Source organism: Heterodontus francisci, chromosome 21 (assembly GCF_036365525.1).
Source record: "Heterodontus francisci isolate sHetFra1 chromosome 21, sHetFra1.hap1, whole genome shotgun sequence".
NCBI lineage: Eukaryota > Metazoa > Chordata > Chondrichthyes > Heterodontiformes > Heterodontidae > Heterodontus > Heterodontus francisci.
The window spans coordinates 83,799,103-83,817,133 of NC_090391.1; the positions used below are offsets into that span (position 1 = coordinate 83,799,103).

The 18,031-nt window shown below is 45.9% G+C and overlaps 1 protein-coding gene across 1 annotated transcript in view; it reads right to left on the minus strand.

The window, feature by feature from the left end:
* Positions 1-8,697, minus strand: part of LOC137381227 (probable G-protein coupled receptor 139) — a 40,496-nt gene extending 31,799 nt beyond the window's left edge. The window contains exon 1 of the mRNA XM_068053600.1: positions 8,517-8,697. Coding sequence (XP_067909701.1) covers positions 8,517-8,697 — 181 coding nt within the window. The remainder of the gene's footprint in view (positions 1-8,516) is intronic.
* Positions 8,698-18,031: the final 9,334 nt, after the last annotated feature.

Sequence of the window (18,031 nt, forward strand, 5' to 3'; positions counted from 1 at the left end):
TACTAAACCAGGCACCATTGTAGGTCAGTGAGCACAACAGTGAAGGGTAATCGGGATTTGGTGTGAGTTAGGATACGCACAGCCGAAATTTCAATGGGCTGTGCATTATGTAGGTTTGTAACTGAGACTTGCCAGGGTAGTGTTACGACCAAGGTGGAGGAATGCACTGTTAATTGAGTCCGACTTCTCCATGGGCCACAGCATATCAATGAATGTTCCTCCCGACCGATGTACAGACAATTAGATACTCTCGTTGTCCCCCGGAATAAAGCACACTGTCTAGGTTCCTTTAATCAACATCTACACTGAATATTTATGATAAAAACAGGCTTAACCAATAATGAGATAGATCAATCTAAACACCTTATTTCCCGTCCCCTCATGCAGACTCAAATACATGAAAAAACGGTTAACCGGGGAAGTGGGGGAGTGGGGGGTGGTGGTGGGTAGGATTTTCGTTTAAATAGGAATAAGAGGAATAAAATAACTTAGTATGTCATAGTCATGTAGGAGGTTCTTCAGTTTGGTGAGGTGTCCCAGAGTTGAACAATCGGACGTCACTCGAAGTATCCACAGGCGAGGTTGATGAACAGTCTGTGATGGGTAAGCATTTAAAGCACTCCAACTGCAGCAAGTGTCACATTGGTCTTTCAGGAGGGGTGCAGCAACAGGTCTGCATACGTCTTACTATAGAAGTATAGCAGTAGAAGATTTATTCACATTGCAGGAATTTTTAAAACACAGGAGGTAACATGAACCACCCTGGATGCAGGGATTATTCACAGTCAGGGAAAATATAAAATGGCCATGTTTCAAATGCAGGGTTTCATCTCAAGAGATGTAGGCAGGTCAAAAACCAAATGTCAAATATCTGTTCTTTGTCCACGTCGCTGTTGTTTGAAAGGTCCAAAATGAAAGCAAAAACCTTTCTGGACAGGTCGCATGTCCAGACATCGAATCCCCCTTGTCATTGAAAAAGTTGCTCCGAGGAGGTCAAACCCATGGCTGCTTACCTTGCAATTGCTTGTTACCTTGTTCTTGTGCAATTGCAGCTTCCTTTACAAGACATCCACAAAATTAGCTATTTGCAGTTGTCAATAACTACTGAAAAATCCTTTTTATTTTTATTTTTTAAACACACAAAATTCCAAGTTTTTGATACAAAATAAAACCCTTCAAAGAGAAGCATTAGGATAGTTGACACTGGATTTAACAAATAGATAGACGGTAGTTTACGGAGCAGATGGCCTTAGACAGAAGGGGGTAGTAGTAGACAGGATTGGTGATGGACGTGGTATGGTATTGGAATTCAGCTCAGGGTCAAAAAGATCAGTGAGGAAGTGATCAGTCTGTTTGAGCCTCATATATTGGACGATTCGTTGGATAGAAAACAGAATTTATGTTGTGGTTGGAAAACAATGGTTTTAATCTCCCCAGAGAGTGGTGGCACTGTGGAATTCGATACCACAGAAAGCAGTTGCGGCCAAAACTTTTTATGTTTTCAAGAAGGAGCTAGATATAGGTAGGTAGTCGGGAAATATAGGGACAGGTGGGGATGTGGTAGGAATATGGGATTAATGTAGGATTAGTATAAATGGGTGTTTGATGGTCGGCACAGACTCGGTGGGCGAAAGGGCCTGTTTCAAAGAACAAAAGAACAAAACAAATTACAGCACAGGAACAGGCCCTTCAGCCCTCCAAGCCTGCGCCGATCCAGATCCTCTATCTAAACATGTCGCCTATTTTCTAAGGGTCTGTATCTCTTTGCTTCCTGCCCATTCATGTATCTGTCTAGATACATCTTAAAAGACGCTACCGTGCTCGCATCTACCACCTCCGCTGGCAACGCATTCCAGGCACCCACTACCCTCTGCGTAAAGAACTTTCCACGCATATCCCCCCTAAACTTTTCCCCTCTCACTTTGAACTCGTGACCCCGAGTAATTGAATCCCCCACTTTGGGAAAAAGCTTCTTGCTATCCACCCTGTCTATACCTCTCATGATTTGATACACCTCAATCAGGCCCCCCCTCCATCTCCGTCTTTCTAATGAAAATTAACAGTAGTGGAGTCGCCAAATTTAAGGGCATTTAAGTGGTCATTGGATAGACATATGGATGAAAATGGAATAGTGTAGGTCAGATGGTTTCACAGGTCGGCGGAACATCGAGGGCCGAAGGGCCTGCACCTCGCTGTAATGTTCTATGTTCGATGAAAATAATCCTAATCTACTCAACCTCTCTTCATAGCTAGCGCCCTCCATACCAAACAACATCCTGATGAACCTCCTTTGCACCCTCTCCAAAGCATCTACATCATTTTGGTAATGTGGCGACCAGAACTGCACGCAGTATTCCAAATGTGGCCGAACCAAAGTCTTATACAACTGTAACATGACCTGCCAACTCTTGTACTCAATACCACGTCCGATGAAGGAAAGAATGCCGTATGCCTTCTTGACCACTCTATTGACCTGCGTAGCCATCTTCAGGGAACAATGGACCTGAACACCCAAATCTCTCGTACATCAATTTTCCCCAGGACTTTTCCATTTACTTTATAGTTCACTCTTGAATTGGATCTTCCAAAATGGATCACCTCGCATTTACCCTGATTGAACTCCATCTGCCATTTCTCTGCCCAACTCTCTAATCTATCTATATTCTGCTGTATACTCTGACAGTCCCCGTCACTATCTGCGACTCCACCAATCTTACTGTTGTCTGCAAACTTGCTAATCAAACCACCTATACTTTCCTCCAAATCATTTATGTATATCACAAACAACAGTGGTCGCAGCACGGATCCCTGTGGAACACCACTGGTCACACGTCTCCATTTTGAGAAACTCCCTTCCACTACTACTCTCTGTCTCCTGTTGCCCAGCCAGTTCTTTATCCATCTAGCTAGTACACCCTGGACCCCATGCGACTTCGCTTTCTCCATGAGCCTACCATGGGGAACCTTATCAAAAGCTTTTCTGAAGTCCATCTATATCACATCTACAGCCCTTCCCTCATCAATCAACTTTGTCACTTCCTCAAAGAATTGTATTAAGTTGGTAAGACATGACTTTCCCTGCACAAAACCATGTTGCCGATCACGGATAAGCACATTTTCTTCCAAATGGGAAAAGATCCTATCCCTCAGTATCTTCATCAGCAGCTTCCCTTTCACTGAATTCAGGCTCACCGGTCTACAATTACCTGGTTTTTCCCTGCTACCCTTCTTAAACAAGGGGACAAAATTAGCAATTCCCCAGTCCTGCGGGACCTCACCCGTGTTTAAGGATGCTGCAAAGATATCTATTAAGGCCCCAGCTATTTCCTCTCTCGCTTCCCTCAGTAACCTGGGATAGGTCCCATCCGGACCTGGGTACTTGTCCACCTTAATGCCTTTTAGAATACCCAACACTTCCTCCCTCCTTATACCGACTTGACCTAGAGTAATCAAACATCTGTCCCTAACCTCAACATCCGTCATGTCACTCTCCTCGGTGAATACCGATGCAAAGTACTCGTTTAGAATCTCACCCATTTTCTCTGACTCCACGCATAACTTTCCTCCTTTGTCCTTGAGTGGGCCAATCCTTTCTCTAGTTACCCTCTTGCTCCTGATATATGAATAAAAGGCTTTGGGATTTTCCTTAACCTTTTTGCTAAAGATATTTATTGACCCCTTTTAGCCCTCTTAATTCCTCGATTCAGATTGCGCCAACAATCCCGATATTCTTTCAAAGCTTCGTCTTTCTTCAGCTGCTTAGACCTTATGTATGCTGCTTTTTTCCTCTTAGCTAGTCTCACAATTTCACCTGTCATCCATGGTTCCCTAATCTTGCCATTTCTACCCCTCATTTTCACAGGAACATGTCTCTCCTGCACGCTAATCAACCTCTCTTTAAAAGCCTCCCACATATCAAATGTGGATCTACCTTCAAACAGCTGCTCCCAATCTGCATTCCCCATATCCTGCCGAATTTTGGCATAGTTGGCCTTCCCCCAATTTAGCACTCTTCCTTTAGGACCACTCTCATCTTTGTCCATGAGTATTCTAAAACTTACGGAATTGTGATCACTATTCCCAAAGTAGTCCCCTACTGAAACTTCAGCCACCTGGCCGTGTTCATTCCCCAACACCAGGTCTAGTATGGCCCCTTCCCGAGTTGGACTATTTACAAACTGCTCTAGAAGACCCTCCTGGATGCTCCTAACAAATTCTGATCCATCTAGACCTCTAACACTAAGTGAATCCCAGTCAATGTTGGGAAAATTAAAATCTCCTATCTCCACCACCCTGTTGCTCCTACATCTTTCCATAATCTGTTTATATATTTGTACCACAAAACACTCCCACCGGGGATGCTGAGACCAAGTGGACCCACATCAGAGACGCCATCTATGAGTTAGCCTTGACCACCTATGGCAAAAGTGTGAAGAGAAATACAGACTGGTTTCAATCTCATAATGAAGAGCTGGAACCTGTCATAGCCGCTAATCGCATTGCACTGTTGAAGTACAAGAAACCCCCCAGCGATTTAACATCCGCAGCACTTATAGCAGCCATAAGCAATGCACAAAGAGCAGCCAGGCGCTGCGCAAACAACTACTGGCAACACCTATGCAGTCATATTCAGCTGGCCTCAGACACCGGAAACATCAGGGGAATGTATGATGGCATTAAGAGAGCTCTTGGGCCAACCATCAAGAAGATCGCCCCCCTCAAATCTAAATCACGGGACATAATCATTGACCAACACAAACAAATGGACCGCTGGGTTGAGCACTACTTAGAACTGTACGTCAGGGAGAATGTTGTCACTGAGACTGCCCTCAATGCATCCCAGCCTCGACCAGTCATGGATGAACTGCAAATGCAGCCAACCAAATCGGAACTCAGTGATGCCATAGATTCTCTAGCCTGCGGAGAAGCCCCTGGGAAGGACAGCATTACCCCTGAAATAATCAAGAGTGCCAAGCCTGCTATACTCTCAGCACGACATGAACTGCTATGCCTGTGCTGGGACGAGGGAGCAGTACTTTAGGAATGCGCGATGCCAATATCATCACCCTCTATAAAAACAAAGGTGACCGCGGTGACTGCAACATCTACCGTGGAATCTCCCTGCTCAGCATCGTGGGGAAAGTCTTTGCTCGAGTCGCTCAGATCAGGCTCCAGAAGCAGGCCGAGCGCCTCTACCCTGAGGCACAGTGTGGCTTTCGTGCAGAGAGATCGACCGTTGACATGCTGTTCTCCCTTCGTCAGACACAGGAGAAATGCCGTGAACAACAGATGTCCCTCTACATTGCTTTCATTGATCTCACCAAAGCCTTTGACCTCGTCAGCAGACATGGTCTCTTCAGACTACTAGAAAAGATTACATGCCCACCAAAGCTCCTAAGTATCATCACCTCGTTCCATGACAATGTGAAAGGCACAATTCAACACGGTGGCTCCTTATCAGAGCCCTTTCCTATCCTGAGTGGCGTGAAACAGGGCTGTGTTCTCGCACCCACTCTTTTTGGGATTTTCTTCTCCCTGCTTCTTTCACATGCGTTCAAGTCCTCGGAAGAAGGAATTTTCCTCCACACAAGATCAGGGGGCAGGTTGTTCAACCTTGCCCGTCTAAGAGTGAAGTCCAAAGTACGGAAAGCCCTCATCAGGGAACTGCTCTTTGCTGTCGATGCTGCTTTAACATTTCACACTGAAGAGTGCCTGCAGAGTCTCATCGACAGGTTTGCGGCTGCCTGCAATGAATTTGGCCTAACCATCAGCCTCAAGAAAACGAACATCATGGGGCAGGACGTCAGAAATGTTCCATCCATCAATATTGGCGACCGCGCTCTGGAAGTGGTTCAAGAGTTCACCTACCTGGGCTCAACTATCACCAGTAACCTGTCTCCAGATGCAGAAATCGACAAGTGCATGGAAAAGGCTTCTACTGCTATGTCCAGACTGGCCAAGAGAGTGTGGGAAAATGGCGCACTGACACGGAACACAAAAGTCCGAGTGTATCAGGCCTGTGTCCTCAGTACCTTGCTCCATGGCAGCGTTGCCTGGACAACGTATGTCAGCCAAGAGCGATGTCTCAATTCATTCCATCTTCGCTGCCTCCAGAGGATACTTGGTATCAGGTGGCAGGACCGTATCTCCAACACAGAAGTCCTCGGGGTGGGGGGGTGGGGGGCAACATCCCCAGCTTGTGCACACTACTGATTCAGTGGCGCTTGAGATGGCTTGGCCATGTGAGCCGAATGGAAGATGGCAGGATCCCCAAAGACACATTGTGCAGCGAGCTCGCCACTGGTATCAGACCCACCGGCCGTCCATGTCTCCGCTTGAAAGACGTCTGCAAACGCGACATGAAATCCTGTGACATTGATCACAAGTCGTGGGAGTCAGTTGCCAGCGTTCGCCAGAGCTGGCGTGCATCCATAATGACGGGGCTAAAATGTGGCGAGTCGAAGCGACTTAGTCGTTGGCAGGAAAAAAGACAGAGGCGCAAGGGGAGAGACAACTGTGCAACAGCCCCGACAATCAAATTTCTCTGCAGCACCTGTGGAAGAGCCTGTCACTCTAGGATTGGTCTTTATAGCCAAGCCAGGCGCTGCTTCACAAACCACTGACCAGCTCCAGGCGCGTATCTATCGAGATAAGGAGGCCAAAGAAGAACCTCAATCTCACGCTCGCTGTTGGGAAGCCTGTAGTACAGCCCCAACATTGATACCGCACCCTTCCTATTTCTGAATTCTGCCCATATTGCCTCACTGCTCGAGTTCGCCATGGTGCCCTCCTTCAGCACAGCTGTGATATCCTCTTTGACCAGTAATGCAACTCCTCCACCCCTTTTACCTCCCTCTCTATCCCGCCTGAAGCATCGATATCCTGGGCTATTTAGTTGCCAATCATGCCCTTCCCTCAACCAAGTCTTAGTAATAGCAATAACATCATACTCCCAGGTATTAATCCAAGCCCTAAGTTCATCTGCCTTACCTACTACACTCCTTGCATTTAAGAAATGCACCTCAGACCACCAGTCCCTTTGCCTACATCATCTGCTCCCTGCCTACTCTTCCCCTTAGTCACGCTGACTTCATTATCTAGTTCCTTACAGGCTTTATTTACTACCTCCTTACTGTCCACTGACCTCCTCATTTGGTTCCCATCCCCCTGCCACATTGGTTTAAACCCTCCCCAACAGCATTAGCAAAAGCACCCCCATGGTCATTGGTTCCAGTCCGGCCAAGGTGTAGACCATTCAATTTGTCATCGTCCCACCTCCCCCAGAACCGGTCCCAATGTCCCAAAAATCTGAACCCCTCCCTCCTGCACCATTTCTCAAGCTACGCATTCATCCTGACTATTCTTTCATTCCTGCTCTGACTATCAAGTGGCACTGGTAGCAATCCTGAGATTACTACCTCTGAGGTCCTACTTTTTAAACCTGGCTCCTAAATCCCTAAATTCTGCTTGTTGGACCTCATCCCGGTTTTTACCTATATCATTGGTGCCTATGTGCACAACGACAACTGGCTGTTCACCCTCCCCCTTCAGAATGTTCTGCAGCCGATCTGAGACATCCCTGACCCGTGCACCTGGGAGGCAACATACCATTCGGGAGTCTCGTTTTCGACCACAGAACCGCCTATCTACTCCCCTTACAATTGAATCCCCTATGACTATAGCCCTTCCACTCTTTTTCCCGCCCTTCCGAACAGCAGAGCCAGCCACTCTGCCATGAACTGGCTACTGCTGCATTCCCCTGGTGAGCCATCTCCCTCAACATTATCCAAAACGGTATACCTGTTTTGGAGGGAGATGACCGCAGGGGACACCTGCACTGACTTCCTGCTCTTTCTCTGCCTTTTGGTCACCCATTCCCTTTCTCCCTCAGCAATCCTAATCTGCGGTGTGACCAATTCACTAAACGTGCTCTCCACGACCTCCTCAGCATCGCGGATGCTCCAACGTGGGTCCATCTGCTGCTCCAGAGCCGTCATGCAGTCTAACAAGAGCTGCAGCTGGACACACTTCATGCACGTGAAGGAGTCAGGGACATCAGCCGTGTTCAGTGCTGTATCTCTAAAAAAATATATATATATATATATATGGCTCTTGGGTCGAAAGAGATCAAAGGATTTGGGGAAAATTGGGAACAGGTTACTGAGTTGGATGATCAGCCATGATCATAATGAATTGTGGAGCAGGCTTGAAGGGCTGAATGGCCAATTCCTGCTCCTATTTTCTATGTTTCTAATACTTAAATAACAAGGCCGTAATGCATTGAATCATAGTTTACGCATGTAATGGCTGCAGAGATAGACTTACCAGCACAATCAAAGATGAGACAGTAAATTAAAGGAACAGAAATACAGTTAGCAATAGTTTATGGAGCTAATAACTGGGCAGAGAAATTTACCAGGAATAACAACATTAGCAATGAGGGCAGAGTGAAAGACAAAATCACCAATACAGGTAAACATGATTTCTAAAATTAATACCTGGACAGAGAAACTTACCAGGGACACCAACAATAGCCAGAATTGGATAGTAAATGCTTTGAATCATCTTCAATGCGTATTCGATCCGCCATTCTAATCGCATCCAATCATCATCTGCGGTAAGATGGTTAAACCAATAGGAGAAACCCTTGTTCATTGTTGTAACATTCCATTCTATCGTTTTCAGATTCTGACTCATTGTTGTAACAGATTCTGATCTGTCCTCTACCTCTCTCTGGAGCCGCAGATCCCTGTTAGTACTGGGCGTGATGCTCTTTCGGACATTATAGGATAACACATTGAAAGGAGTCTCTTATTAATAGAAAAAGGGAACTCTCCAGTGACACAATCACGGCCCATGGAGATTGACATTAATTACAGTCACTGAACAAACAGGTTCAGTTAACCACTTTCAATCCAACACTTTTTGAACCAGAATAACTTAGAACATTCACCTGATCCAAATAGGATGCATGAGGGTTTCGGGTGAAAAGAGTGATGGGAATAGCAGAGGCAATGACCATAATCCTCCAATCTTCTTTGGATATTGAAGTGGTGACTGCGGATAGTTGGGGATGATGTGCAGTCAAATATAGCAGACGAACTGAGTCATTCTGGAAGGCAGAGAAAATACAGTCCTGTTAAGGCACAAGTACAAAAAGCAAGGCTGGATGACATTTATTCCAATGCAAGGAGTCTTACGAATAAGGCAGATGTATTAAGGGCTTTGATTAGCACATGGGATTTTGATATTATTGCTTTCACGGAGACATGGTTGAGGGAGGGGAAGGACTGGCAACTCAATATTCCAGGGTATAGAATTTTCAGGCGTGACAGGGAAGGGGATAAACGAAGAGGTGGTATTGCACTGTTGATCAATGAGTCAAATACTGCAGTAAGGAGGGATGATATCCTAGAAGGTTCGTCGGAAGAGGCCAGATGGGAAGAATTAAAAACAAAAAGGGGGCAATCACTTGGCTGGGAGTGTAATACAGGTCAGGGGGAGATAGAGGAGCAGATATGTAGGCAAATCTCAGAGATGTGTAAAAATAATACGGCAATAGTAGTAGGGGATTTCAACTTCCCTAATATCAACTGCGATAGGCTTCGTGCAAAAGGCTTAAAGGGGGCAGAGTTCTTCAACTGCATACAGGAGATCTTTTTGAGCCAGTACGTAGAAAGTTCTACAAGAGAAGGGGCAGTACTAAACCTAATCCTCGGTAATGAAGCCGGACAAGTGGTAGAAGTGTTAGTGGCGGAACATTTCGGGAATAATGATCATAACTCTGTAAGATTTAAGGTAGTTATGCAAAAGGACAACGACGGGCCATAAATAAATGTACTGAATTGAGAGAAAGCTGATTTAAATCTGATAAAACAAGATCTGGCCAAAGCGGACTGCGAGCAGCTACTTGTCGGTAAGTCTACATCAGATCAGTAGGAATTATTCAAAGAGGAAATAGTGAGGATTCAGAGCCAATATGCACCCGTTAAGGTGAAGGGTAGGACCATCAAGTGCAGGGAACCCTGGATGTCAAGGAATATAGACTATTGGATCAGGAAAAAAAGGAAGCTTATGGTAGATTCGGTGCGCTGAAAACAGCGGAGGCATTAGAGGAGTATAGAAAGTGTAGTGCAGGGGGTACTTAAAAATATAATTAGGAGAGCGAAGAAGGGACATGAAAAAAACATTGGCCGGCAAGATAAAGGAAATTCCTAAGGCGTTTTGTAAGTATATTAAGGGCAAGAGGATAACCATGGAAAGAGTAGGGCCCATTCGGGATCAAAGTGGCAATCTGTGTGATGTGCCTGAGGACATCGGTGAGGTTTTAAAGGATTATTTTTCATCGCTGTTCACTAAGGAGAAGGAAGGTGTAGGTGTAGAGATCAGGGAAGTATATTGCGATATACTTGAACATATTAAAATTGAAAGGAAGTATTGGATGTTGTGGCGTGCTTAAAAGTGGATAAATCCCCAGGTCCAGGTGAGATGTATCCCAGGCTGTTATGTGAGTCAAGGGAGGAGATAGCGTGGGCTCTGACACAAATTTTCAGATCCTCTTTGTTAACAGGAGACGTACCAGAGCACTAGAGGACAGCGAATGTGGTACGATTATTCAAGAAGGGTAGTAGGGATAAACAAGGTTTTAAAGAAGGTTACTGGCCGGTGAGCCTAACATCAGTGGTTGGAAAATTATTGGGAAAAAAGTTCTGAGGTACAGGATTAATCTCCACTTGGAGAGGCAGGGATTATTCAGTGATAGTCAGCATGGTTTTGTCAGGGGAAGATCGTGCCTAACTAACTTGATTCAATTTTTCGAGGCGCTGTCCAGATGTGTAGATGAGGGTAAAACAGTTGATGTAGTCTACATGGATTTAAGTAAGACTTTTGATAAAGTCCCACATGGGAGATTGGTTAAGAAGGTAAGAGCCCATGGAATCCAGGTCAATTTGGCAAAATGGATACATATTTGACTTAGTGGCAGGAAGCAGAGGGTGATGGTCGAGCGTTATTTTTGTGAGTGGAAGACTGTGACTACAGGGTTCGGTACTGTGACCCTTCCTGTTTGCAGTGCACATCATTTGGACGTGAATATCGGAGGTATGATGAGTAAATTCGCAGATGACATGAAAATTGGTGGTGACATAAATAGTGAGGAGGAAAGCGTTAGACTACAGGATGATATAGATGGGCTAGTAAGATGGGTGGAGCAGTAGCAAATATAATTTAATCGTGAGAATCATGAGGTGATGCATTTTTGGACGACTAACAAGGCAATAGAATATACAATGGATGGCAGGACCCTTGGAAGTACAGCAGGTCAGAGGGACCTTGGTGTACTTGTCCATAGATCACTGAAGACAGCAGCACAGGTAGATAATTAGAATTAGAATATTACAGCGCAGTACAGGCCCTTCGGCCCTCGATGTTGCGCCGATCATCTGACCTACACTATTCCATTTACATCCATATGTCTATCCAATGACCACTTAAATGCCCTTAAAGTTGGCATTAAAGATTAAGAAGGCATACGGGATACTTGCCTTTGTTAGCTGAGACATGGAATATAAGAGCAGGTGATGGAGCTGTATAAAACTCCAGTTAGGCCACAGCTGGTGTAATGTGCTCAGTTTTGGCACCACACTATAGGAAGGATGTGATTGCTCTGGAGAGGATGCAGAGGAGATTCACTAGGATGTTGCCTGGGCTGGAGCATTTCAGCTATGTAGAAAGACTGAAAAGGATAGGGTTGTGTTCCTTAGATCAGAGAAGGCTGAGGGGGTGGGGGTCACGGCTGAGGTATAGAAAATTAAGAGGGGCACTGATAGGTTAGATAGCAAGAGACATTTTGCCTTAGTGGACGGATCAATATGTAGGGGGCATGGATTTAAGGTAAGGGGTAGGAGGTTTAGAGGGGATTTGAGGAAACTTTGTGTCACCCAGAGGGTGGTTGGAATACAGAATTTAGGTGCTTGATGGCCGGCACAGACATAAATCGCTGAATAGGATGTTTATGTGCTGTATAACTCTATCACTCTATGAGATGAGGTCAGATGTACTGTCTATATCCATCACTTTCTGTTTTATAAAGTCAGTATTTATTGGGTCGCCTGAATGTCAGATTATGAACTGGGATCCCAGGAAATTACAGTGTTGACAGAGAGATCCCCATATCTAGAGGATTTATAATCATCTTGAAAAGAATAAGTTCATTTGCGATAGTCAGCACGGTTTTGTGAAAGGTAGGTCGTGCCTCACAAACCTTATTGAGTTTTTTGAGAAGGTGACCAAACAGGTGGATGAGGGTAAAGCAGTGGATGTGGTGTATATGGATTTCAGTAAGGCTTTTGATAAGGTTCCCCACGGTAGGCTATTGCAGAAAATACGGAAGTATGGGATTGAAGGTGACTTAGTGCTTTGGATCAGAAATTGGCTAGCTGAAAGAAGACAGAGGGTGGTGGTTGATGGCAAATGTTCATCCTGGAGTTTATTTTCTAATGGTGTACCGCAAGGATCTGTTTTGGGGCCACTTCTGTTTGTCACTTTTATAAATGATCTGGATGAGGGTGTAGAAGGGTGGGTTAGTAAATTTGCGGATGACACGAAGGTCGGTGGAGTTGTGGATAGTGCTGAAGGATGTTGTAGGTTACAGAGGGACATAGATAGGCTGCAGAGCTGGGCTGAGAGATGGCAAATGGAGTTTAATACGGAAAAGTGTGAGGTGATTCACTTTGGAAGGAGTAACAGGAATGCAGAGTACTGGGCTAATAGGAAGATTCTTGGTGGTGTAGATGAGCAGAGAGATCTTGGTGTCCAGGTACATAAATCCCTGAAAGTTGCCACCCAGGTTAATAGGGCTGTTAAGAAGGCATATGGCGTGTTAGCTTTTATTAGTAGGGGGATCGAGTTTCGGAGCCACGAGGTCATGCTGCAGCTGTACAAAACTCTGGTGCGGCCGCACCTGGAGTATTGCGTGCAGTTCTGGTCACCGCATTAATGGAAGGATGTGGAAGCTTTGGAAAGAGTGCCGAGGAGATTTACTAGGATGTTGCCTGGTATGGAGGGAAGGTCTTCCGAGGAAAGGCTGAGGGACTTGAGGTTGTTTTCGTTAGAGAGAAGGAGGAGGAGAGGTGACTTAATGGAGACATATAAGATAATCAGAGGGTTAGATCGGGTGGATAGTGAGAATCTTTTTCCTCGGATGGTGATGGCAAACACGAGGCAACATAGCTTTAAGGTGAGGGGTGATAGATATAGGACAGATGTCAGAGGTAGTTTCTTTACTCAGAGAGTAGTAGGGGCTTGGAAAGCCCTGCCTGCAACAGTAGTAGACTTGCCAACTTTAAGGGCATTTAAGTGGTCATTGGATAGACATTTGGATGAAAATGGAATAGTGTAGGTCAGATGGTTTCACAGGTCGGCGCAACATCGAGGGCCGAAGTGCCTGTACTGCGCTGTAATGTTCTATGTTCTATGTTCTATCCCGTCTGGCCCCGGGGACTTATCTGTCCTCATTTCATTCAACATTTCCAGCACATCCGCCCTCTTAACATCAACCTGTTCGGGCATATCAGCCTGTTCCACTCTGTCCTCACAAACGACCAGGTCCCTCTCACTAGTGAATACTGAAGCTAAGTATTCATTTAGGACCACCCCACCTCCTCTGACTCCAGGCACAAGTTCCCGCCACTATCCCTGATTGGCCGTACCCTCACTCTGGCCATCCTCTTGTTCCTCACATCAGTGCAGAACGCCTTAGGATTTTCCTTATTCCTACCCGCCACGACTTTTTCATGTCCCATTCTAGTTCTCCTAATTCCATTCTTCAGTTCCTTCCTGGCTACCTTTTAACCCTCTGGAGCTCTGTCCGATCCTTTCTTCCTCAACCTTAAGTAGGCTTCCTTCTTCCTCTTAACTAAATGCTCCACATCTCTTATCATCCAAGGTTCCTTCACCCTACCATCCTTTCCTTGCCTCATCTGGACAAACCTATCCAGCAGTCGCAGCAAGTGCTCCCGAAACAACCTCCACATTTCTGTCGTGCATTTCCCTCAGAACATCTGTTCCCAATTTATGCTCCCCAGTTCCTGCCTAATAGCATTGTAATGCCCCCTCCCCTAACCAAATATATTCCCATCCCGTCTGCTCCTGTCCCTCTCCATGACTGTAGTAAAGGTCAGGGAGTTGTGATCACTATCACCGAAATGCTCTCCCACCGAGAGATCTGCCACCTGGCCTGGCTCGTTGCCAAGCACCAAGTCCAACATCGCCTCCCCTCTGGTCGGCCTATCTGTATATTGTGTCAGGAAACGTCCTGGAGAAACCGGACAAAAACTGCTCCATCCAAACTATTTGCACTAAGCGGGTTCCAATCAATATTAGGGAAGCTGAAGTCACCAATGTCAACAACCCTGTTACTTCTGCACCATTCCAAAATCTGCCTTCCGATCTGTTCCTCCGTGTCTCTGTTGCTATTGGGCGGTCTATAGAAAACTCCCAACAAAGTGACTGCTTCTTTCCTGCTTCTGACTTCCACCCATAATGACTCAGTAGACAAACCCTCCTCGACGACCTCCCTTTCTGCAGCTGTGATACTATCCCTGATTAACAATGCCACTCCCCCACCTAGTTTACCTCCCTCCCTATTTCTTTTGAAACATTTAAACCCCGGAAAATCCATCATCCATTCCTACCCCTGTGATATCCACGTCTCCGTATTGGCCACAACATCGTAGCTCCAAGTACTGATCCATGCTCTAAGTTCATCACCCTTATTCCTGACACATCTTGCGTTAAAATAGACACACTTCATCCCATCATACTGGCTGCACCTTTGTCGTGTCAATTGTCTAACCTTCCTCACAGACTCTCTGCACTCGATATCTGCCTGTTCAACAGCTATCTACTGTTCTGTAGCTCTGGTTCTCATCACCCTGCCAAACTTGTTTAAACCCTCCCGAAGAGCTCTAGCAAACCTCCCGCCCAGGATATTGGTACCCCTCCAGTTCAGATGCAACCCGTCCTTCTTGTACAGGTCCCACCTTCCCCAGAAGCTATCCCAATGATCCACATATCTGAATCCCTCCCTCCCACACCAGTTCTGTAGCCACGTGTTCAGCTTCTCTCGCTCCCTGTTTCTATCCTCACTAACACGTGGCATCGGTAACAATCCTGAGATTACTACTCTGTTCGTCCTGCATTTCAGCTTCCAACCTAACTCCCTATGTTCACTTTTCAGGTCCTCATTCTTTTTCCTAGCGATGTCATTGGTACCGTTATGTACCATGACCTCTAGCTGCACCCCTTCGCCCTTAAGAATCCTGTCGCCTCGATCCGAGACATCCTTGACCCTGGCACCCGGGAGGCAACATACCATCCGGGAGTCTCGTTCGCGACCACAGAATCTCCTGTCTGTTCCTCGAAACATTGAATCTCCTATCACTGTCGCTCTCCTATTCTCCCCCTTCCCTTCTGAGCCACTGAACTAGGCTCAGTGCCAGAGAACTGGCCACTGTGGCTTTCCGCTGGTCGGTCGTCCCCCCCCAACTGTATCCAAAACGATATCCGTATTATTGGGGGGAATGGTCACAGGGGGTCCCTGCACTGTGCGCCCATTCCCTTTCCCTCCCCTGACGGTCACCCAGCTGCCTTTATCCTGTAACTTAGGTGTCAACACTTCCCTACAACTGGTCGCTATCACCCCCTCAGCATCTTGAATGATCCGAAGTTCAACCCGCTCCAGCTCCAGTTCCCTAACGCGGTCTGCGAGGAGCTGGAGTTGGGTGCCTTCCTCACAGGTGAAGTCAGCAGGGACACAAGTAGTGACCCTTACCTCCCACATCCTGCAAGAGGAGCATGCAACTGCCCGAGCTTCCATCCCCTCCGCACTAAATTGACAACAGAGATTTTTAAAAAAGGAAAACCTTACCTTCCCAAACCCTCCACACAAGAGTCCTTTTTTTCAAGTCAAATGCTTGGTATAGTACGGACGGCTACTCGTCTACTGCCTCCACAAGCACATTCAACCATCTACAAAGCACACGTCAGTTGCTGGTAGAGTACTTCCCACTTGCCTGCCTGAGTGCAGCTTCAACAATTTACAACAGCAAGATGGATGAAACCCATCCCGCGGCCTTGTGTAGCTCCATCCATCTTTATGAAGGCAGTTGTCCCATCTTATGGTTGATAGGAAACCACATGTGTTTCGAGAGGACAGGCGCCAGAGGCATTTCCTGAAGCCTGAAGCAGTGGTAATGCTCCTAATGCTCTGTACTGGGAACCGAGCCCAGTCTGCGAATTAAACTGCAGTGGAACACTTAAGACACACATTGATCGCTGAACATTGTTTCTGTCAAACTGCACCTAACCTGTCTGCAGTCAGGTCAATAAAATCTGTCTGCAAGGGAGAGGTTTGGAAAGCGCATCTCCACTTGTAATTCTTTTCATCTGCTTTACTTGAAACATTGATCACTCATTTGCCACTTCCCCATTCTGATTTTTGTCACTGTTCCTCAGACTCTGTGTTGCCCGACTATCAATGAGATTGTTGGTTTCTTTAATTGTCACAGCTCCTGAGAATATCTGAGAAGCTTGAGGTCATGCATTATTTTTCCCTCGATTGGTTCCATTCCTTTGTATGAAGTATTCCGAGGATTCGCATTAATTGGAAAGGGTCACTGGGTTTGAAGGCTCTTGTTCCACTTTTGTCTATATTTGGGAGATTGATTAGTTGTGTGAAACTGGGCTTCACTCACCCTGTGATTGTAAATGTCGTTGTTCTGTTGCGGGTAGTTTACAGGGGAGGCAAAATGTATCAGATGTGACGTCGAGAAACAGAAATGTACCTCAACCAAAGTTTAGTTTGTTCCTGTGCGATTATCCACTTTGGTAGGAGGAACTGATGTGCAGAGTATGTCTTAAATGGTAAGAAATTAAAAAGTGCAGATGTACAAAGGGACCTGGGTGTCCTTGTCAGTAAGACACTGACAGCTGACATGCAGGTGTAGCAAGCAATTAGGAAGCCTAATGGTAAGTTAACCTTTATCGCAAAAGGATTTGAGTGCAGGTGTAGTGAAGTCTTGCTGCAGTTGTATAGAACATTGGTTATACCGCACTTGGAGTACTGTGTGGAGTTTTGATCCCCTTACCTTAGGAAGGATGTTGTTGCCATAGAGGGACTGCAACGATGATTCAACAAACTTGTTCCCGGGAAGGCGCGTCTGTCTTATGAAAAGGCATTGGCGAAACTGGCCTTGTATTCTCCAGAGTTTTGCAGAATGAGTTGTGATATCATTGAAACTGACATGTTGTTGCTCCAGATCTATCCAAATGTAGTTGTCAGTCCAGCTGAAGCTCAGCTGGTGCAGATCACGAAGGGGATGGTGACGGTCTTGAATCTGGAATCGATTGTCTGGAGTGTTTATGGATCTCACAGTGTCCTCTCTGACTCAGAGAAGTCAATTTTAAATATAAACGTCGCTCGATAATGAACCATTATTGGAAAAGGTATTAACGGGGATTAACTGCAGTCAATGGGAATCAGAGGGAATATTTTCCACTGGTTGGAGTCATACCTAGCACATGGAAGATCGTTTTGATTTTTAGAAGTCGATCATCTCAGTCGAAAGGCATCACTTCAGGAGTTCCTCTGTGTTGTGTCCTAGACCCAATCATCTTCAGCTCTTTCATCAATGTTCCTAACTCCATCATAAGGTCAGAGTGGGGATGTTTGTTGTTGATTTCACAATGTTCAGCACCATTCTGAACTCGTCAGATACTGAAGCAGCCCATGTCCATATGCATTAATTTGCAGACAGCATTCAGGCATGTGCTGATAAGTGGCAAGTAACATTTGCGCCACACCAGTGCCAGAAAAGTACCTACTCCCACAAGAGAGATCCAATCATCTCGACTTGACATTCAATGGCATTACCATCGGTAAATTACCCACTATCAACATTCTGGGGGTTACCATTGACCAGAAACATTACTGGACCAGCCATATAAGAACTGTGGATACAAGAGCAGGTCA